The sequence below is a fragment of the Cygnus atratus genome, chromosome 18 (assembly GCF_013377495.2).
Source record: "Cygnus atratus isolate AKBS03 ecotype Queensland, Australia chromosome 18, CAtr_DNAZoo_HiC_assembly, whole genome shotgun sequence".
NCBI classification, from domain to species: Eukaryota; Metazoa; Chordata; class Aves; order Anseriformes; family Anatidae; genus Cygnus; species Cygnus atratus.
Genome location: NC_066379.1, coordinates 3,853,121 through 3,876,648, shown reverse-complemented (window position 1 = coordinate 3,876,648; position 23,528 = coordinate 3,853,121). Strand labels below are relative to the sequence as shown.

At 43.0% G+C, this 23,528-nt stretch overlaps 1 protein-coding gene across 2 annotated transcripts; it reads right to left on the bottom strand.

The window, feature by feature from the left end:
* Window positions 1-5,418: 5,418 nt before the first annotated feature.
* Window positions 5,419-22,986, bottom strand: WDR45B (WD repeat domain 45B). Of its 2 annotated transcripts, XM_035561849.2 has the most exons (10): window positions 22,763-22,986; window positions 17,112-17,186; window positions 13,996-14,097; window positions 13,246-13,333; window positions 12,606-12,700; window positions 10,974-11,164; window positions 9,008-9,093; window positions 8,019-8,120; window positions 7,343-7,464; window positions 5,419-6,947 (listed from the first exon to the last, which is right to left on the bottom strand). In XM_035561849.2, exons 1-10 carry the CDS (start codon window positions 22,827-22,829, stop codon window positions 6,841-6,843), a joined length of 1,035 nt encoding a protein of 344 aa, XP_035417742.1. In that variant the 5' UTR covers window positions 22,830-22,986; the 3' UTR covers window positions 5,419-6,840. The 2 variants fall into 2 exon arrangements, with proteins under 2 accessions (XP_035417742.1, XP_035417743.1); XM_035561850.2 differs by lacking the exon at window positions 17,112-17,186 and having other exon boundaries at window positions 22,763-22,978.
* Window positions 22,987-23,528: the final 542 nt, after the last annotated feature.

Below are 23,528 nucleotides of genomic sequence, written 5' to 3'. Positions count from 1 at the left end.
TCTGTAATAATGATGCATTATTTATATTTCCTTTTCCACTACAAAAGGAAAAAAATGTATTTTCTTGATGGACTGAACAGTTTGGAGTGGTTTATTTAGGCAGCTTTTGGGAACTATTTACCTAAAGACCAAATATGAGAAATCTGTACAAGTTTTGTGTTCATCCACAAAATGGAACTGTTACAATGTCTCTGCAGATAATACATATTAAAAATCTATGAAAAAAAACCAACTCTACACAAGCTGAATTTATAACAGGCATTTAAAAAAAGCATAACCTGAAAAAGAAACGTTTCTGTAAAACTGCAAGATTTTCTTTAGAGGTTTTAAAAAATAAAAAAGTAAAGTTTTAACATACTTTTTTTAAGAAAAAAATCCAGTACTAGTAATTTAATTTGGTGTTGAATGAATTGACTAGAATGTGGTTTATTTTCAGAAGTGAGAATCTGTTCACAACTAGGGCTAGGTGAATAATAGTGTATAAGATTTTTTAAATAAAATTAAATTTTATTCAGCAAATTAACTAAGTTGAAATTACTCAACAAGCGTGTTTGAAATATGTATGTATATTTTGGTGATTAATCCAATTTATGTTGGCAGTGCCAAAGGAAACGGTATCCGCCCAAACAAGCCAAGGTGATGCCTCCTGTCCGATAATGGTAGGCAAGCTGTGAATTGTAACTGCTCGGGTAGAGAGGATGTGAGAACGTGCCTGGGCCCCGTTCTGTAGCATGTTGTTGTTTTGTGTTTTTTGGTGCCCGTGGAATTTGAGAGAAGAACGCACCTTTGTTCTGATGGGTAAACCCTTTGGAAAAGCTGTGCAGCGTGAGGACACTGCTTGGGTTCTCGCATAAACAGCGTGCTCACCCCTGCTTTTGGTGAGACTGAAAAGTGACAGTTTGGGATAATGTCTGGTCTTCCTGACTATTGCAGACTTGTCTGTCTTACGTGTCAGGCCTTACTAAACTGAGTAGTGGGGTGTTTCAAGCAGCACTGTTCCTGGTTTGTGTATGTATTTACGTGCTTCCCACTACTGGCACAGTGACGATTGCTGACTAATACCAAAGGCTGGGTGGGACTGCTGTCTCACTGCTGCTCTTGCAGTGGTGCTCCTGACCTTTCTTCGGTTGGTCGTATGTGCTGATCATCCCGGACTCCTGTAGTCAATAGCATCTTTCTTGTGCAAACAGAAAATTTCTTCAGGTGATTCTTGTACATGGAGATTTGACCTCTCTTTAGGACTGACATAACCTGTCCCGTTGTTTGTGTTTTGCGGTGCGTGGTGTTATTTCCTTTTGTGCTCCATCTAGGCTGCCTGTTCAGTGTTCTTTCTGTTTAAAGCTTTCGTGTAATCTTTGAAAATGACTGGGTATAAGCAAACAACATGTGATGTTCCAACCAGGATTTAAGGACAACATCCTGAAATTTAACCCAGTTTAATTTTCTTTACAGCTGGACTAATATTCATTGCCTGTCATTGGGTTTTCTGTTACGTTTAAAAGATTCAGGAAGCTGATCTCATTTTCCTCCCCTTTCCCAGTTTTAACGTGAAGACCTAGACATGCATGTACTCCTAGCCACAGAAGTGTTTATCTCCACTGCCAGCATGTCATGTCCTTCTTGCCCAAGGTGTCCCTGTCCTTAAACCACTTGGGTTTTGATGCAGCTGCCTGTTGCGTTGCCCCCAGGTCCCAGCAGGGACAAATTCGGGGTTGGGAAGGAGGCAGCTCAGCACCCTGGGCAGTGATATGTTCTTGCCTTTGGATGCTCAGTTCTGTCTTCGTGCCAGCCGTTGTTACAGGAGCTGTGGGGTACCTTGGGACATGGCAAAGCAACACAGTCTTCAAACAGTGAGAGGGCTGTGGATGGACTGAATCAGGAAGACTGATTCTGTTTGATCAGTGTGTTCTCTCCATTCTGAACTGCTGCCTTGCCTTCCCTCCTACTCCCCAGTTATTCCAGCATAGTACCATGTGGTCGCAGACCTTTCTATACTGTTTTTCCTTGTGGTGATTTAGGTAAATACCTTGACTGTGCTAAGCCCCAGCATGCCTGCAAAAGCACTTCTGCTTCATAAAGCACTTCTCAGTGTGGATTGCTGTGCAGGAGGCAAAACTGGGAAGACTTTGCCTTCACTTTTGCAGTGGTTATAATACAGGTTCATTTAAAACTGTTAGTTTTTATAATTATATCCAAGAGTGGAACGTCAGGTAACAACCTGTGTTCAGGTGTGTTCTGTATCTTGATTTCATTTTCCCCGGAAGGTAAATTTTGAGTGGTTGATAGTCATTAATACAGGTCGTGATTTTATATAGCATGCAGTTTTAGAGTTTTTACATATATATATATATATATATATATATATATACACACGCACACATATATAAAATACATGTGTATATATATGCATGTATATGTGTATACATGTATATATATATATATGCATAATAGCATTTACACCATATTGAGTGCTTCTATTAACTTGAGTGGTCCCTTTCTATACACTTAACTGCATTAATATTCTTACTAACAATCTTACAATTCATAAATAAGCTCATAAATGAGGCCTTAATTTATTAAGACTTCAGCTAGATTTGGTTAGCTGTTTACCTTAAATGTGCCGATACCTTTAGAGGAAAGCGTTTAGTTGTTTGTTTTAAAAATCTAACACAAAAATAATTGATAGAGCATCTAAAGTTGGTAGGTGCATGGGTTGCTTTAACCATCAGGTTCTTCTTGATCTTTCTGGACTGTAGATGAAAACAAGCTTTCTTCCTGCTTGTGCTTCTACTTGTTTCTTTCCCAACTAATATTCAAGCCAGACTTCGATTTTTTTCTTCTTCTTTTTCATGTATCAAAGAGTTTGTTCTGCTAGAACCAGTGTTAGCATTTGAGGCTGATATCAGGTACGTAGTAGGCAGGGATTTGCAGTAACTTAGTAGTTTGACTTCTTAAAAATGTTGGCTATAAATTACAGATTTAACACCGATTGCCATAATTATTTGTAAATGTATTTGTAGATTTAAAAAATAATAATAGATGTGTACTTCCTAGAATGGATTTGCATTAATGTTGATTTGGTTTCTGATCCTCTTTTTTAGTTATGTTATTTTTGTCTGATCAGAAGTGGGAAAATGCCTAAAGTACTAGAAAGATTTACAGGAATGCTGTGTCTTGTTTTCATGTCAATACTTTCTTGAAAGTCTTGGAAATGTTGGGCAGAAATAAAAGGAGAGCCACGAGACAGCTGTAATGGATTAGAGTATCTGAAATTGAAAGAGCATAAACTGTTTCTTTGAGAAAAAGAATGGACTTGTGTGAAATTCCACAGGATCTCCTACAGATGAGAACATCACCATCAGTGGCTTGTTTCAACAAATAAAACCTTTGGGGAAGAAGGAAAAAAATGGCAGTAAAACTGGGGCATCCAGAGGACTTAATAATAAGGAGATGGATTCAATAGTGTGTGACTCTAAAACAAGACAGCCTTTGTATTTAGGTCAGCAGAGGCTGCCACAGTCCTTTTGGCCCATATATATACATAGTCCTGTGTCCAGCATTTTCTAACTTTACTGATTTATCTTCCTACTTTCTGCTTTAATTTGAATACCTAAAGGCTTGGAAATAAATACTCTGTGGCTCCTGCTGCCTGCTGGCAAATACCTGGAATTACCACTTACATTGCAGTGGCTAATCTACTTTTCCTTTCAGGATTTAGAACTGTGACACAGGCAGTATGGAAAGAGATAGGAACAAAACACCTCTTTTCCTTTTAAATAACAAAAATCCATTTACTTAAATAGCTGCTGGTGGTAGATGTATATTGTTTTTCAGGAATAGTCATAATTTTAGACTTAATTGCAAAATGTGCAACTTCCTCACGGCTGCCAGATTAACATAGTCTGCCCCACTGGCATGTTGCCCTCTCAGTCAGTGGGCTCCTCTCCCAAAGCCGCATGTCCCTAGCTAAAACAGCTGTACTGAAAGGAATAAATACCATTGGACCTCTGGACTATAATACTCATCTTAAGCTAACAATTTGTCATTTTTAAATCTATTTAATCCTCTTTTGTCACGTAACCTAGACTGCAGACAGTTTGCCTTGCCTGCCTTTTACTCTTCAGCCTCATGTAGAGCCATGGTTATGCTCAGAATGCGACTGGTTGCTTATTCTGGTATTTTAAGACTTGCCTTCAGGTAAGCGCGCCCTCCATTTGAAGAAACTGAATCTTTAACAACCTGCCCATGAAGACTGTGTCTCTGTGTAAGGCCCAAAACACGGGTGAGTATTACTGCTGTGTATCACAGCACAAGTGAGCATGCTCATGCCAGTCTTAGTACTGAACTTTGCGGTGTACCTGGTCCCTTCAGCCATGTAGTGTCATAACTAAACCAACGTGCTGGATAGGTCATCTGTCTAACACTTAAAGTACTGTGTATTTACCAAAAAGTAACTAAAATTCTATTACATTTGATTGTAGAGATCTGTTTATCCAGTATTGCATTTACTGCAGATTTTGGTTAAAGTTACCTGCATAAAGCTGAACAGCAGCAGAAAGTGATGTAATGACGTATCGGCAGAGCAACGCGGAGCCTACAGCAGGTGGGAAGACACATTCTTTTATCTATTTTTCAGTCCCTGTAAAATACACTCTAAAGATTTGCAACTAGTAAAATAAAGCAGCACAGGAGATGAAGTATGATTATGTACACATTAAGGCTGCAGGATTCCAGTGTTCGTACAGCAGTATTATCTGGGAATGTAGTTGGTGTCACACAAGAACAGGTGTTCAGAGGAAGTTTTACACGTTTGGAAGAGCTTTAATCATCCAGGAAATGCTCATAGTCTCTCCAGTCGCCTCTATGGTTGCTTTAATGGACAAGGGGATGGTGCTTAAGCAGATTAAGATACGTAAAACCTTCAAAGCAGTGTGCAGAAGGCTTAATGTTTTAGTTGGAGTAGTCTCCTTGCTATTTAAAGTGGGTGCAGCTGACTGGATCATAAACAGCTTACAACTGCACCAGATATTCTTGCTGCAGAGAAAAAGGATTTAAGTCATCCTTAAAGAATAGTTTCTAATACCTTCCTGCACACTCACTTCTCTGAGGAGAGTGCAGTTTGTGCATTCTGCTAACACAGCAGTTGAAAGGTAAGCTTCAGCCCAGCTGGTGTGAATGGTGTGGTAAAGGGTGATAGATGAGCAGGATACACAAACAAATACTGGTTTCCACTGGAAGTCGGACTGGGTCTGAGCTGGTTGTCTTTTGGTATAAACATCACTGTGTACTTGATGCCCTACGTTAACATGTCCCAGGCAGCATGAATCAGTTTGTCTTTCAACGGCCAGTGCCATTTACTCAGTTGAATATTCTCCCAAACCTGTGGCAATAGGAACTTCATGGGTGATTGTAAGTGAATACAGCAAAATTAGTCACTTTTATTTAAAAGAAATAACATATTACAAATAAGTGTGCAAAACAATTTCTGTGATTAAATACACATAAAAGCAACATGCAACCTTGACATCAAAATCTGCGTAGAAGTTAGTCCTCAGTATGTTACATGATATTAAAAGAAACTTCACAAATTTAGAGAGTTTGCAGCTAAACAGTCTTAAAGTGAACTGGGATGTCAGATTCAAAGCATCTGTGAAATAAAATTTCAGAAGAGCAAGACTTCCCTCCCCCCAGATATTTAGTGCTATTAATCGAGAGCTTGTGTCTATTTCAGTTTCTAGTTTAGTATCTTATGCCTTAGTTCAGCAGTAAATATTAATTGCTGCGTAACAATTTGGGGGAAAGAATTTGCAATTGGTTTAGTCTAACCTAACTGTCTTTAGGCAAACATTATTTAGTATGCAACATCTCAAAGAAAAAAAAGTTTGCACATTTAAAGCCATTGCAGAGAAGTATACTTCGTGCCACCTCATTCATGTATTGTGCTGGATGTGTAAGTCCACTCTTCCAGTTGAAGCACAGGAATTTTAGAAGCAGTCAGTACAACTGTGACACCAGTACCAGCAGTGTTTTTTTTAAACCTGGAATGGCTGCTTTCCTTACAGGAGGAATTGCCTCTACAGCTACAGGAGTGCCCCGTGCCCGTGGCCTGGGTACTTGCTTCACACACCACGGGGAGGGCAGTTGGGTCAGCAACTGCCCAAATGTGCCATCAGCTACTACGTACAGACAATTAGTGCTGACCATTCAACTTAACCAACAGTGGTGTGGTTACTACACAAACAGTAGTGTATAGCTGCAGGACTACCTCCACCCACCAAGCAGGGATCAGGCTACAGTCCTCTGTGGCTCCACACTTGTCCTCTCTTCCCTGCTAGGCTAAGGTGTGTTGGGGAGAGAGGGGAAATGCAGTACTCCTGGTCTGAACAAGGCTGGTAGAGTTTTGAGTATGATATTTGAGTATTTCCCCCACTTCCAGCAATGCCTAAAATCTTGTTTTCACATCCCTTTTTCCAAGGCTAGGCCTGACATTTGTACAGCCCCCTGCAGATCTCTTAGTTGGCAGGCACTCGTGTTTTATCTGAAGTCGTTTCACAGTTTAGATTGAAGAGAAACCCAATAGGCACAAGCTTGTTGAAAGCCACATCTTGAAAACTTGAGTTGATGACAGTAACCCAGAGAGATTTTAATGATGAATGCTTGCAGAAATGAGAATAAACATATGTAGTCCCCTACTTCAGAGCTTGTTCTGATCATGTGGGACCAGGCTTCTCAGTGAGGTCTGCTGAACATTTCGATCAGTATTGGACATTCATATACTGTCCTTCCAAAGATGCAGAATAGCCAAGGCAATACTTTGACCTGTGTACTCCCTCGATTCAGTCAAAGCTTGTCATCAGTCATTTCTAGAAACTGAGCATAGACATCCCTTGAGCATTCCCCTTTTTGGTTGAATAAGAACTTGTAGTAGCTGCCATCTGCACATATTGCTGAAACAAAAACAAAGTCACTTTCAGTTCAGCTGTTCAAGCAGCACTGTTCTCTTACCTTAGCTATAGTTTAAGCTGGCCTTTCAAGCCAACGGAAGACACAGAGGTGTTCTGGAGGCACCTGAGGAGCCTGAGATTTGGTGTATCTCATGCAGTGTGTGTCAGCTAGCCCGGAGTCTGCCAGGTGGCTTAGCACTGCACCCAGCCTCACTCCATTACATCCAGCCTGTGCCCAGACAGCTTACCCTGGTGCAGCATTGGGCAGCGATGGCTCCTGGTCACAGCTGACACAGGCACGCAGCACTGCCTCACCTGAGTGCTCCTCACAGCTCAAAGCAAGTGTGGCTCAATGGCTGGTTCTCCAGCCAGAACCTCAAGGAGCTGCCGTTACTCACCTAAGACAGCATTTGGCTCTGTTCCAAAGGCACAAATGCATGGAGAGCCTGAGGGAACCTGAAATTTGGAAAAACTCCATTTGGAACTGAAGTATTTGGGGAGAAAGCTGGCTGAGGCCAAACTGAAAGAAAAAAAAGTAACAATTTGGTAAGGTGTTGATTAGAGTCAATTTAGAACTGCTAGCATGCTTGCACAAGTCAGGGTCCCGCTAACTGCTCTTACACCGCCGTCTTGTTTTCTTCAATTAAGTATCAGGCAATATGAACAGTCCTGCTTCCATGGAAGGGTGACCCTATAACTATCTTTTTGTTACTTTACATGTTTTTTAAGTGACTGCAGAAACTGCCAAAAGGATTGATTTTAGTAGAGTGTTTTTTTAAGTAGAAATTGTAAAAGTTACCAGAGAAGTATGTTAATGCAGAGACTAAACACCTCACTAGAAAACAAACAACCCACAACCTTCTACGGGAAGAATTCTACAACTCCATAAGGGACAGCGGAAGCAGGGCAGTTGCTAAACAGTCCTAAATTTGCAACTTCATTCAAGCAGCACAACAGATTACTGTTAGCAGCTCAAGGAGCGCAGGTATTAGCTGCTGCTACTGCCAACACTTTAAACCCTATTAAAGGCCAACCAATCCCCCCAAACAGGCCTCAGAATGGCCCAATCCATACCTTGACTGCTTATTTCTTTTGGGGTCTTCTGCAGCAAAAATATGTACTGTGCCATGGTCACTGGATACGCAGATTAGGGAAGCATCCTGATTGAAGTTAATGCTGTGGAGAATAAGGATGGTTACTGGAAGCCACTCCCTGGTTTCCTGTGTGTACAATCCCCGTTCTGGGGTTGCCTGCAGCAGCTGCCAGCCTGCCAGGTGAGGTGTTAATTGCTCCTCTCAGGGAGGAGATGGGACTTCTCCAATTCACAGCAGCTTTGCTGACAGGAATGAACACCCCTTTTGGTGGTGAGCACCCATCAGAACATGGAAGACCAGGTTTATCAGCAGCAGCCAAGCAGCAGACTGCCCTGGAACAGACACTACTGGCAGGGTCTGTGCTGCCACCTCTGCTGAAAGAAGGCAAGGGCTCCGCTCTAAGGAGCAGGCAGGTAGGCGTTAGGTAAAGTGTGTAACATTCCTACCCCAATAACCAGGATTCAGTGGAAGAACGCAAGTTACCCACCTCCCCCGGGAGTGCATCAAGCAGGGGATTGAGCCAAACTTTTGCATACAAGAGCCTGAGGCAGAGCAGCACTGAGTTACAATAAATGTTAGACTCACCCCCAGGTGCCTCAGCCTTGTCTCTGTGGGAAGCATTACACTGCAGCACTGCATTCTCTGTATGCTGGTGTCAAGTATCCACCCAGCTGCAGTGCACTCAATGCAGAGAAATGAACCTGTCAAAGCACGTGTTTCCTCCCGTGCCCTGTAACCCTGCCTATGTTCACACAGCTGCCAGCTACAGCTCTTCTAGCACTGGGCCAAAAGGAAGAAGCACAGCCCGATGCCTGGTGCAGCACTGGCCCCCTCTGACTGCCTGAGTCCTGCTTTGTGCCTGTGGCACTGTAGCTCTCTGCTTTCCCAGAGAGACTCAGGTGCCACTTACCAGGCTGCTTCAGCACTACACTACCCGCACAGACACAGAGCATAAGCACTTAAACGTACCAGTATATATTAGCTGCCTGTGATCCTCTTCGCAGCTCCTGGATTAAATGCCCTGATGAAGTATCAAATATTCTTATGAGGGTCCCCTTGAGAAGGAATCAAGAATTAGGAAATACAGAAGACTACTTGGACAGCTATCTTTACATCTGCGAATACATTCCAGCATGCCCCCAGACAGACAGTTGGGTTTTTCATCTCAGTAGATTTGGAAGAACCTCTTAAAGTTAGTTTGGGGGAAGAATATCCATTCTCCCCCCCTCCTCCCAATGCAGTGTTATAATGCTTTGGTATACAATCTTAGTAACTACTCAGTAAGTTTTATCCAAGTTATATTCTAAAGTACTAGTGCAGCCCCAGCATTGGTTCGCAAGCATTAAGAGTAGATATGGGGATAGCTTCTCATGCCCAGGTTCTGCAAATCGTTTCTTGCGTGTTCCCCATATTCTGTACTATTTTGATTACTGATTTTTTTTCCCCACTTGAATATAATCAGGTAGTTTTGGTCTTACCTTACAATTAGTTCTGTTGAATTTACCTAGAATAAATTATTTACCTACTTACTACATGCTCATTATCTGTGTTAATCCAAATCTAAGAGACCTCATAGACAAGTCAGGTTACAGATAGAAGACTGCATTAGAAAACTGTACTTCAGAGAGTAAACTACACTTGACACCAGAGACATTAACAAATTAGCGTATCTCAAAGCAGCCAACAATTTAGTAGTGCTTTCATCTGGTGAAGAGCACATACATATTGTCAGCTGCAATTCACGTTAGACACCTGGTTAACAAATGCCTCTCACCAATCTCACATCAGTAAATAACATCACCCAACAGAGAAAAATTAAGTTGATGCTTGCCTCAGTTTAAGATGTGAACTTGAGACGTTTGTTCACAGTGTGTTCAAATGTAGCGTTCTGCCTATATACTTCTCTCAGTCTGCAAATGCTGTTTGAACTTACTCTATACAAAAAAAGTTCTCCTAGCATCATCCAGTAGATCATGATTCTATTTAGCAATGGTGTTTGCAGCTTAAGAGCTTTGTTTAGAGGACTTAGAGTAGCTTTGCCTAGTTAAGAGAGACTGTGGCTGCTTTTACTTTAAGCTTCTTGAGCTATTGGCTCTGTAGTAGAACCTAATCTAAACAGACTGCTTGGATTAATTTAGCTCATCCTTTAAAAACTCATTTTAATTGAGTGGAAGAAGGTAGCAAGTACTCAGCTGTCCTCATGCTTTACTTTACATTCATTTGGACACTTTGGAGCCAGCCTTTGGGAGATGAAGCTCACTAGCAGATTCCACTCAAGTTCCTAAGGGGAAGGCAGGTCTATGACTTGCTTTGCAAAGAAACTTAAGGGTTTTTTTCAGTGTATTGCAATCTATAGTCCTATGAAACTCAAGACCACACAAAGTGTGGTCAATATTCCAAGAACCTTTTTATTGTTACACACTGTATGAAAACACCTGGAGCGAGCGTATGAGGAAAACAGTTATGCCATAGCAGAACTCAAGTCCTCCAGTATGACAGTCCTATTTGCAAGTATTTCTTTAACAGTGGTTTTAAAGTTAAACAGAAATTAACAAAGGTGAAAGACTGCAGATAAACTTTTTTTCTTAAAGAAGAAAGAAAAACTAAAAGCTAAATAGTATTTTTTGAAGACAACATGAAACACATGAACTGCTTGGGCCAAATCTTGTTCAAGTGCTACTGAAAAGTTACAGCTACAGTCAGCTAGAATAGATATGCTACCTCAAGCACTGCATTGGGATTACTGTTTGGGTATCGTGAAGAAGCAGTAAGGATGATAAAAAAAAAAAAAACAACCGAGAATGCATATTTCAAAAGACAAATTGTCCAGTTAGTTACTCCTATGCCTTTCCTATGAAAGGATGCGACTTCCTATTTTAGGAGGAGTTACTACACTAGAATGCATAGTAAGTCAGAGGTAAGAGGATATTCTTACTTTTTCTGATGCTGTTGCAATTCTTGTTCCCTGCAGGTTTAAAGCTATACAGCTCAAGACTCCTTCATGAGCTGGTATGTCTACAGGAGGCTTCTCTGTATTAGCCAGATCCACTATCTGCACGTGCCCGGTATGTGTTCCGGGAAATGCAAGGAGAGAATTATTACTATTTGGACAAAGGACACAGAGACCTAAAAGACAAAAAAGGAAAAGGAAAATAACTGTGTAGTTTCCGTAACCTAATAAATTTTTCAAACAAGTTTCTAAGATCAGTAATTTAAAAATAAACAAACACGCACGTAGCAAATAAGAAGTTAATTTTAATGGCTACTGCAGTATCCCAAAACTTGAGCCATCGATAAGAGCAGAGTACTCCCAGGATCCTGGTGAAGCCAAATACATTTCTGCCCACTCAGTCCACAGCTAGCAGAGTGATGGGTGGGTATTACAAGAACCAACATGCTACTTTATCTTCCAGCTTATGCCTAACAGCTTGTAAATCAGTGGGCCAACTCAGCATTTACATTGTACCACCTTGAATGGAACGAGAAATTCCAGGTTTGCTTCTAGCAGGCTTGAAAACCTCAGAAGATGGGGGTTCCTGAGCTCCTAGCAGAGAGGACATTGTCCTTATGTCCAAGCTGATCCTCCCAAGATACAAAGCATGGCCAGTACCCCTTGTTACTGTGTCCGGCACTTTCAAGAAGAGTTTAGCTCCATCCTTTCTGTAACTGTCCTTCAAGTAGGTGTAGGCCATCAGCTGCAGATAAGCCCTTCAGTTTCCCTTCTGCAAGACTAAACAGGCCCAGCCCTAAGAGCCTCCCTTGCAGGCCATGTGCTTTGGGACCCCGACAGCCATCACAGCTGCACACAGCTGTGCCTGGAGGCAGAGAATCACAGCCACTATCACCCCCCTCCAGGATTAACCCTTCACTTACACAGCTTGTCCTAAGTGTGCAGCTGATCCAGAAGCGTGCGCATCTCCTCATTCTCAAGGCTCTTCTTCCTAAAAGCACCTCCCCTTTTCTATAAGTAATGCCACTGCAAAGAACCTATTCCTCAGGGTCAAACCTGAGCCCTGTCCCAGCCACACGTACTCAGAGCCTAGAGCTGGCAGCACTGCACTAGACGGTATTTAGCCTGGGGCACTAATACTCTGCTTGGTTCGGGATACTGCCTGACATTTCAGATTCAGCTCGTTTCAACAACGGAGAGGCCATTCCTTGCTAATTAGCCTCTTCTTGACACCGTAGAGCGTAACCGTCTAGACAGCTCTAACCTGATTAGAAAAGAGGCATGATGCACTTTAATAGTTTGTGTTGACAATTAAGCTTTTGGCTCAAAACACATTACGTTTACAGATTCTTTACCAAAGAAAGCACACAGCTCCTCCACAAATCAAACCTGTAACGTAATAGGAGCACACGAAAAAGCTTTTCTGTGCCAAGCATGAATATATTTTAATAACCATTTTATAAAAACAAAAACATCTCCAAAGGGCATGGCTGTAATGTTGCAAGTAAACTGTTTAATGACTTACTAAGTGAAACAGATTCAGGCATCTAAACGTAAATAGCATTAAAAGAACAGAATAAAATTGCTTCCATCCTCCAGCCCGTATACACCACTAACCTTTAGGGTTGTAGCAGGTTTCGAAGACGTGCAACTGGTGGGGATTGTGTGTGAACGTGAAAACCTTAATCATGGAGTCCAAGACTACCACAATTCTGAAAGAGACAAGAAATTCCTATGACTTGGTGGGGTTTAAAGGTTAAAAGAGGGATCTGTATATTAATTCAGGTCTGCAAAGGCTTTCAAGATTTAATGGCTATATTATTTCCTCCCACTCTACAGACTTGCAAAGAACACAGCTACAAGCCTGCAAAGCACTTTTATCTAAAGCTATGGCAGCAGAAACCCCCCACCCACACTTACACAAAACTCCAGCTCCTAATAACAGCTCTTGCTCTAGAGATTCACTTGAATTCCCTTCACACTCCATACATAGAGAAAAAAACACTGTCAGCAGTAGCCACTCAAGAATGTTTCCCTTTATTAGGGGGCCGAAAAGTCCTACAGGCTTTTCATCAAGGTTTCAGATACTTGAGTTGTGATCGGTTAACACACAACGCCTGCCCCTGAAAGTGAAAGCCTGTTTTAGATAATCATCAGCAGTTAGAGCTAAGAGTTAACCAAAATCTATTTCTACATACAGTCAGAAATGAGTGCACAAGGCCAATCCGTGCATTTGGAACAAGTGTGTTGCACCTACCTGTCTCTTCGCAGCTTAACTGCTTTGACTTCTGTAGAAAATTCTATCTCAATGACAGTCTTCTTCTTCAGATCATCCCAGATCATTACTGGAACAGTGCAGAGACTGCATTAGTTCACCAAGGCATATCTGAAGATCCAGCGTCTGCATTACAACAACTTCTAGTTTCTGAGAAGACTAGGAGGTGCATCCAATAGCTAAGCAGTTACAGCCTGGCGTGCTGCTAGCCATAAGGTATTTAGCGACTGCATACCAACCCATGGCTCCTGCAGGTAGGAGCTGGTAAACTAAATTCAAAAGCTGATAACAAAAAATACCTTTTTCTAAAGATGAACAATTTTTTCTTTTTTTTTTTTTTTTTTTTTTTTTGGGGGGTGGGGACTGTTTCTTTATTTCACTGACAACCCTCAGAATAAAACGTAATGTTTTCCTAATAAGCCTGCCAGCCAGGGCCCCCTTCCCCCCTCAGGCTGCTGAGCCACAGGACGCCCTTCGCAAAGTTAATAGAAGCACAGAGGGCTCTGCTCTCAGAGAGCAGTCATTGCAGATCCCTGCTTGTTAACACTGCAGCAGCAGCAATACAACAAATTTCACCACACCTACCTAGACCTGCTGCAGCCTCCCTTCCCACCCAACCTTCAGAATACTGGACCCCAGCTCAAGGCTGGGATTTGGGAGTTCTTTTGACAGTTCCACACAGCCTAGCAAGGCACACATTTACAGACAATTCCTGGAGACTCAAGACAGTACCTTTGTTAGGTGGGTACTTCGGCTTTTTTCCTCCACCTACTAGTGCTAAATAGTTGCAACGAAACAGCATTTCAACATGGCCAACACCGCCTTCTAGAAATTCTGGAAGACAAACATATTTTATTTAAGAGTGTCACAACCTGTTAAAATGCCTTCTAATTTTTACTGAAGTTACAACAGAAGCTTGCATTATCTAGCACGCTGCTCAGACACCCAAAAAGACTTCTTACCCCAACTAACTTAAAAACAACAAAAACCACCGCACAGAATCCTCCAGGAGCGGAGGTGACAGATATGAGATATCTTTGTTGCCCTAACACCACATAACTAAAGGTTTTTGTTTTATTTAAGATTAGGATTTTCAGTAAAGCTGTTTTATTCCTCACAGCAAAGATCACTACTGCCGTGGTCAGACAGTTGGGACAGGCCTCATTTCATAATATAGAGCAAACAACACAGCAGCGTTTTAAAACACCATAGAAACATTTTGTGAGAGTAGGTCAAGCAATATCATGGTAGCTTAATCATTTCTATTATACAGTGGCTTTGTAAAAACATTTAGAAATGCTGATTAATTCATTGAAGTTCTTTCCCCAACTAATTCCCCTCATGCACTCTTCAAGTCTGGTGTTGCTCCCTTATGCTAAAGCTGTGCATTTAAAATAAAGCCAACACTACGACCAACAAGACCACGAACCTTTTTTTTTTTTTGCAAGGGGCTTTGTCTTTATAGTCTTGGTGGATTTGAGGAAAGAAGACAAAAAACACACATACATGTAGTACGTGAACCAGAATCTCTAATTCTGTTCTCTGGAACATCCCATAGCTGCTAGAACAGTAAAGTATGGTCCAGCTCCAGTGAGCCTCCATTCAAGTTTTACACGATGCAGGAAATGTAATGAAAGCAAATCAGATCAGCTGGTACAGTCAGTTTCTTAATTACAGTGCTAGGAAATTCTTTTTTTCTTCTTAACCTTATCTGCAGAGGAAGCAGAATGAGGCACCATGCCCATGGAAGAATAAAGCATCAACCAGGGGATTTCATAATAAAAGAATTTTTCTATCTGATGACATTTGAGCGTGGTCTTGGTTTTGTTTACGTAGCTTAGAGGGAACCTTGACATTCCACAGAGGAAGAGGGAACTGAACTACCAGGAAGAGAGGCCATAACTGTGGCCTTCAGATGATCCGAGTCAAAAACCAAACCTCTTCCTTTAACAGACTGTCAAACACCTCCACCCAGGGACAGGCTCCACTAAGAAAGACGGATGAAACTAGGAGCCTACTTCAAAGCTAGAGGGAAAGTCGAAATTTCAGAAGGAATCAAGAAAGACCTACTGTCAGAAACATGGATGGGAGAAAGAAAAAAAGAAGATGTGGGAGGAAATACTACAATGGAAAGATTTCAACATACGCATGAAGGATAGGATGAAGGGAGATTCAGACATCAAGAGGCACTACAGCACATCTGGATGTTAGGGCTTGGCCATACAATGCTGGAAATAGATGCCTGGAAAGATACTCATGTTGGAGCAGTTAAGCCTTGGATTTTGTACAAGTCGTTGTGGTTTCTTCAACATGACTTTTGACTGCTGAATTTCCGTCCTGAACAGATGTATGTGACCACTACCCCCGTCTCCACCAGATCCTCCCCTTAACTCCATTAAAGCACTAAAAGCCTAACAGTACATGCTGTTATGAAGTACTATCACTGGCAGTCTGAAAATACTCTTAAGTATGATAACTTGAGACTTTAAGAACATGTGATAAGGTGAACCTATGCTAGAATAGACACTTTATTCATTAGATTTACAGCTCTGACTGGTGACGCTTAGACGAGCGACTTTACGGAAATCCGTAAGGGACACAAGCCAGGGTGCAAGAATTAAGACTCTGTTTCATGCTGAGTTACAGATATCAAACAAGTAGATGAGTTCCACCTGGGACTCTCTGCTCCGCTGACTCATAGGGTTAAACATACCTGAGCGGTGAACAAGATTGATACTGAGAGGTCAGACTCTGCAGGATGTAGAAATACACAGAACAAAGTGTGAAAGGGAATCCAACTCATAAGAAATGAGTCACAACAGTTTTCTAGAGTCCTTGAAAAATGCTCAAAGCTACCATCAGGGAGAGTTTTGGCAATGAACTCAATGGGACTTCAACCTGACTTCTGATTCTTTTAGCACGCTACCACAGATGACAGCTCCAAGACACGATGCTCACAGAATAATTTACTGTTAAAAACAGAAAATGGCTTGTCAGCTTTGGCCACGTGAACAGTGGTTTCACAGGAATTGCAGTGCTATTTAAAGTACATTTTCCCTTGTCTAAATCTCCTTTCTAGTTTATCACAACAGACTGAAAGCACTGGGAAACCTGTTTAGCATGTCAGTTTTCCTCCTACACTTGGAGTTAGGATCACACTGCTGGATTTCATTTTCCCTTATTTTGACTCAATTACATTTGCTTTCTGGTGAGAGCTCCATTACCTGTTAACACAGCTCACCTAGTCTTTTCTGTTAAGACACAATAGGTGCTTTACCACATTGAGATCAGCCTAGATTTTTTAGAAATATAGAGAATGCATAGTATAGAGCATTAGAGGTCTGAATTCAGTGCTCTTGCAAGCAGTAATCTAAGCAAGTACAAAGTGTTACGCTCAGATCTCTGGCAAAGTAGTTTTATAGTCGTGCTAGATCACCCACTGCACAAGAACAGAACAAGTTCTCTTGGTGACACACAATATTGCTGCAGCAAGCAACTCTTCTCCCACTTGTGAGCAGCCAGACAACTTATCTCCTACCCAGGACAACAAACATCAGCAACAGCTACTGCAGTTCAGCTGCAGCAAGAAGGTGAGAACTTCATCAGCAGCCAGCTTTATGCAAATTAATAGCATCTGAACATCTGACAAGGCAGTGGCATAAGTGAGAGTCCCTCTGAGACCAACCTGGATTTCCTTCCTGAGGTTTGATTCTAAGCCTTCCAGTGATGTAAAAGCAAGAGCTAGGCAAGAATCTTAAAAGGGAAAAAAAAAAAAAAAAAAAGAGGAAGCTCAAGAGGCTGAGCTTCCAACACAGAACTAGCATGGTAGAAGAATTAAGCATTTTTACCTTGTTTCTCTTTTTCTTTGAGTGGATCTGCATTATAAACTCGGAATCCATTTTCCATTCCACATGCAAAGCATCCTGTAGTAAAAAGCACATACACAGATATATACACACACACATAGTCATCGTGATGTCCGCTGAAGATCTATGCCAGAACCAGAAGGTTAGGAGAGCATTACTCAATAACTGCAGGGTTAAAAGTAGGCCCACGACCACTTGCCAGCTTTGTTAGCATTTGCAAGTGAAAAGCATTCAGAGAAGTTGTCCTCTGTGGTGGTTTCTATTGAAAGTGGAAAGTTCTTGGTATTCTTTTTTTGACAGGTGAGGAAACAATGGAAGGAAAGGGGAGCGATTCACAACCCATCTGTGTCCTACATGCAGTGCCAAGGGAAGGAAACCTGCCTCTTAACGGTTATGGTCCCCCAGTTGTTATGAAGCAAAACCCCTCCTTTCTTACTAGGTCAGAATTTACCCCGTGATTACAAGATATCAAACACGATCCATTGTTTGTGTTTCTGCAGAAGAGAGCTTATCAAGTGTATTTTTTTAAGGAAGCTCCAAGGAGAGCCCAGGAGTGTCAGATGCCAATAATGACATGACAAGAGCTTAAGTCTAAACCAGGAAAAGAATTGGAAAAGTTAAATTTTAGAACTCGAAAAGAAAAAAAAAAATTTGAACAGTAAAATTTTACCTACACTTGCATACAGAAGCACAAACGTGCCTTTTTAGCAGAATCCAAACTACCAGCATCCCATCCTGCTGCTTTATCTGCTAGTGGGTGAATGCAGTTACTAACATAAAGAAGTGCCAGTGTGAAGTCAGAGCAATTACAAGTCATTAAGCAGCAGCAAGCACCACCGTGACAGACTGACAGAACATTAGTTGCTATGCAATTTATATACACTGCATCAAAAATTCTGTTACAGTCTTCAAGGTACTGGAAGAGATTCAACGGAGCCCAGCCTCATTCTCACGCATTGCAATGGCTGCAATGGTTTAACCCCCAACTGAAAACCGGGGAGATGTGTCGAAAGGCCCCTGGAGGGGAAGGAGGCCCTCAGGCCCAGCCTGCCTGCGGTGCCCACACCACCTGCTTGGATCCACGTGCCCAGTGCCTTCCTCCCAGCACCTTCCTCACACCGCATTGCTGCGGGGCCATGCCTCAGAGGCTGCCACAGGGACTCAGAAGGGTCACACGTGGCCAGACGAGATGGTAGCAGGCCTGGCTGTGTTGTGGGCAAACCATATCTGCACGTAAGGTCAACAAAGGACAAGGCGCGTGTGCTCACCGAAGGGCAAGCAAGCATCATTCACTACGTCTTCTGCCGCTCGTGTCTTGATACAGTTTAAGATGTCAGAAGAAACAATACAATTGATAACACCTTTTTCTACACAGATTGGCCATCACAGCAGTAGCTGTTATATGGGAAAGCCACAACACAAAGAATAATAATAATAAAAGAATAATAATTAAAAAAAAAAAAAATCAGTGTTCTCACATAACAATACAGGAACACGTAACAAACTTGATCCTGACAACAGCACTAACTTAAAACCCCCCCAGCTTCAGGGGGAAGGGGGAGAAGATGACCAAAAATGCCAATTTGAGGTTCTTTCTTAATACTTCAGGAGTTTCACTCCAAACAGTACTTAAAGAACAAACCAAACAACAACAGAAAAAGCATTACATACGTGCTCTGCTTTACAGACCAGTATCTCACAAGTGTGTGGGTGTAAGCTTGGAAGCATCCTTAGGGTTCCTGTTCACTGAGCTCATACATACAAAGGAAAAACTCCTCTAAGATCCATCTCTGCAAGCCTCAATGTAGAAAGGGAAAAACCCTTTTTTATATATCATCATTAAAAGCAGAGTCGCAGGCACAATATACTAATCTCTTCTAACAGCACAATAGTCAATGAACAGGAAAAAAACAAACCCAAAACAAACCCTAAAACAAACAAAACAAAAATCACAAAACCCCAAGCCCAAAAGACTCACAGGCACTTTACCCTGTCCAAACTGCTGTAATGAATTAAGTGTGAAAAGTCCTTCTTTACCAATGTAAATGCACAGGAAATGAAAACAAATCAAACACACACATACAGGAAAACATATAATAATTACAGAAAGATTAATAAACATATTGAAATAGATATTTTTAAGTAAACTAAATTAATTCCCCTTCTCCCTTCCTGGTGCATCACTCCTTAGCTTGCTCTGACAGCTGAATACGTAAAAGCTCCCTGCGTGGAAACAACAGCACTAACAAGCTGCCACCTCTTTCAGTATACTTTACTGGGATAACTAGAAGAGAAATGATAATGGAAACATTTCTTGCTACAGGAAGTAATACTGCACAGGATGAGAACTAATCTGCTTCTGGTACCTGCAGTGTGTATCCACATAATTATTTATCCAGTGACAGTTTTAAATCAGCATATCGTATTTCCAGGAGAGTGGAAGAAGGATGGTGAAACTGTTCTATACTAAAAGAGCACAGAAGTTTTCCTTGTGTTAATACCCGAAGCTTGTAACAGACACAAACAGAACACGCCTAATGCAATAAAATGCAGACGTAACATTTCCTGTAGCACTGCTACAGCTTTTTTGCAGGGCTAACCTTGTGACAAAGACATCAGCTGCTTTTCATTTCTTGGGAATATCTCCATTTTTAACTGGCAACAACACAACAAAAAATAATTAAAGAGGGAATGGGGTCAACGTTGATATTCCACATACAGTTGATTGCTATTGACAGATACACAAAGTTCTTAGTCATGGCAATCTCTAAGCCAGACGAGGGGAAAAAAAACCAAAAAGATGACTGCACATTTCGATTCCAGGTTATGGAACCAGTTTTGGAATCCAGTGTTTCCTCCCTGATCCCAGTATTTATCAGTGGGATTACAAGTCCACCAGTTCACCTGTACCGTCATGATTTGTAAGCTGTATGTGTAACTGGGAAGGGGCTGCCAGAAGCAGAATGTGGGAATTGTTGCAATAATAGCTATGCTTCCCTCATCAGGAAGCCCACATCTCATTTTTGAGAAGGGACAGGCATGCTGTCAGAGAGCCACTGACAGAGAAGACAACTCAGACACTTTTAAAAGTTTTGATTCAGATTCAAGGTAAAACTGAATTTCCCCAGCATTATTACCCTAACCTGCAGCTGTGCCTCTTTTTGCAGTGAAGTATTACTTGCCAACAATCCCTGTGAGGCCATGGAGGCTTTTGTCTGCTCTTCCAAAAACAAAGAAAAAGAACAGGTTAAATTCACGACTAAGCTAGAAGATGCCAAAAGCTGACAGAGAGACCTGCAGGCTGTAGGGCCTAAGATCCATAAACCACCATAATGAAGCCTGGGGACATTAGTATGGCAGAAGCAGTTCCTAGCACATTCATTTTCCTTGCAACAGAAAGTTTTGTCTAAAGCCATAAAAGAAAGCACAGAAACCTACTCATCCTAATTTGTGGGGTCCTATAGCTGAGCATTTCGGTTCACTACATGAGCTCAAATGAATAAGCCAAGTGTTTCTACACCAGAACAAGTCCATGCCTCAGCTCTCAGACTAGCTTTAGACTACAGCAGTGACAAAAGAGAAACCTGTCAGTAACTGACAGGTATACTTTCTGGTATGGAACTTATTATCATGGTTTCTCTATTCATTTCTGAGAAGTGCTTTAATGTTCCTCTGAAAGCATTAGAAAAGTGAAGTTAAGAACTTAAGAGCCTTCTGTTTTCAAACACCGGAGAACACCTTGCAACACAGGCTGTTTTGTCTGCTTCGAAATTTAAAAACAAAAGATGGGAAGGGTACCCAGTATGAAGACACAGGATTGCTCAAAACAGAGCAAGGGAAGTATGCCTCAGAAAAACTGCGGACGTTAGCTTTATCACTCGTCAGCCACGGAAGTTAAGACTGGAAGAGCCTTATTAGATCATTCCTTCCATCTTCCTATCGTTATGGGATTGGCTCGTCTTAAATTACTAAGAAATTAGGTTATTGTGACAATATATGCAGACACCCACACTACTAAGCTTCAGCACTCAAGTGACTCATATTTCTATTTTTGGGAGAAGCAACATGGAAGAAGTGAGCTTTTCCTCTTATCAACTTGCCTTTGAGCAGCCGAAGACTTGCCCTTCCAGAACACTTGGAAAAAGGCCCTAAACTAACACAGAGTTCGCATACTACCTACAGTCCACAAGTCACCACCACAAGCACGAAGAGCTGCTGGAGCTTGCAATGAAAACCAAACTTGTTTTTTGTTCACTTCTTTTTGGTTGTTGTTATCCAGGTGGCTGGCCAGGCTATGTGGGACAGGACTTGAATACTGTTGGGAGTAAGCACCTCAGTTCACAGAGCACACAGATACCACAAGTTCCTTAACATGCTTTGGATTCAACATTTCAAAAGAGTGTTTGTGTTAACTGCTACAGAATTTAGGGAAGTCTTTGCAACAAGTTTTACATGGTAAAATGATGTTCTAAAGGCATTTTGCAGGAGAAGAGACTCCTGCCTTCTCATATAGTTCTTTTGTACAATCCAACCCCATCACAGGCCAGGTATCAAACACCACAGATTCATTACAGACCCCCGCAGATCTGCAATGAAGCACGTCCTTGCTAATCTTTTTCCATCTCTGCTGTAAACGCGAGACAAAAGCACGTGCAAACAGAGTTGCTTGAGAACAGACTATGCTATTGTTTTTGAGTTAACAGGGTTGCTTGAGCAGAGCTACCAAGAAGCTCACTTCATTAACAGCTTGATATACTACTGACAAAAGTATCAGCAGAGATGTTAGCTTGGAATCGCTGAGTAAGTCTCGTTAACACATCACTTTGAGAGCATCGGCAACAGGTATGGGAACTGCCACCTGCAGTGACAGAGGCTGCAAGACTGTCTTAAGCAAGAGCACTATTTGGTAAGACAGGGGGGTGTTACAAAATGATGACTTTCCATTCCTTTTTCCACAAGAGGACACTTATTCATAGGACCAGTGCTATTTTTATGTTGTAAGAGCAAAACGAGGCACGGGGACCCCCTCTCTAGCACAGGGCCTCTCTCTCCCCTAACAAAGAAGTAAATAAACCAAGCACACAGTTCTGCAGCTCTCTGATGGTCCGCAGACAGCACCCTGTGCTCACCTACGGGTACAATTAACATTAAAAAAAAAAAAAACATTTTACAGCTCAGGCCAGACGCAAAGTCACAGCTCGGATTTTACACCCGAAGCGTTTACACCCAGAAAGCCACACTTCGTGAGTTACCCTTCCAGGAGCACGGTTTCAGGACACCCCTTAAGCCCACTTTTTGGGGTAGATGCGAGGCCGGCTGCAGCCACGCACCCTGCGGCGGGGCCAGGCCAGCACCCAGCCGCTGGGGCACCCCAGGGCGCCCAGCACCGGCCCCTAGCCCACCCCCAGGCCCTCTGAGCGCCGGCAGAGCACGGAAAGGACTGAACCCCCCTCACACGCGGCTGGGAGGATTCAACCGAGGGCTGGCCGCACAGCGGCGGCAGGGGCCAGGCCCTCACAGGGCCCCGCTCCCCTCAGAGCGCCCCCGGCCCCCTCAGAGCGCCCCGCTCCCCTCACGGAGCCCCCGGCGCCCTCAGAGCGCCTCACCCGGCCCCTCCCGGCTCCCCCCCTCACCGTGGTCCTGGTTGAAGCCGGCGTAGAGCAGCCCGTTGCCGTGCGGGTTGGCCGGCAGCAGGTTCATGGCTCCGGCCCGCTGCCCTCCTTCTCCCCCCGCGGCCCCTTTAAACCATGGCGGCCCCCGCCCGGGCCGAGCCGAGCCGAGCCGAGCCGGGCCGAGCCGGGCCGAGCAGACGGCGCCGCTTCCGCCCCGCCAGGCCGCGCCGCCGAGCGCCGAGCCCCAGCCGGCCGGGCGGGGAGCGCCGAGCGATCGAGCCGCGCCCGTGCGGAATGGCGGCGGGAGCGCGCCGCCGGGAGGGCGGGAGGCGGGAGCGCGCCCGCCGCTCTGAGGGGAGCTGAGGGGGTTCTGAGGGGGCTCTGAGGGGGCTGCATCGAGCGTGGGGGACGGGGGGCGGAGGGAGCACTTCACAGAAAGTTCGCGTACGTGGCTGACCAAGTTAAAGACAGGATCTTTGACTTGACCCTGCCCCAAAAAAGGGCAAAAATATCGAGCATCATGACTATCAAACGGGCGGGCAAAATTCTTGGAGGTTTCAAGACCCAAAGCCCGAGCAAATTGATCTGAGTTGTACAGTGAATTCAGTCTGAGCAAGACGCTGGGCTGCACTGCCCTCCAACCTGAAACGCTCTGGGTGTGAGAGGAGCCTAAAGCCCCCACTCAGTGGCAGCTACTGCCTGCCCTTCGCATGCGTTTAATTCCCTTTCTGTACTTGCTCTGTGCCTTCCACATCCATGGCTGGATGACGAATTTCAGATATGTGAC

Excerpts from the sequence above, each read along its gene's own strand:
- WDR45B (XM_035561849.2), bottom strand. The coding sequence starts at position 22,829 with ATGAACCTGCTGCCGGCCAACCCGCACGGCAACGGGCTGCTCTACGCC. Across the intron at positions 13,334-13,995 it reads GAAGTACCCACCTAACAAAG|TAATGATCTGGGATGATCTG; the intron begins GTACTGTCTTGA and ends GCACTGTTCCAG. Across the intron at positions 8,121-9,007 it reads CAGGCAGCTAATATATACTG|CATTAACTTCAATCAGGATG; the intron begins GTACGTTTAAGT and ends TATTCTCCACAG.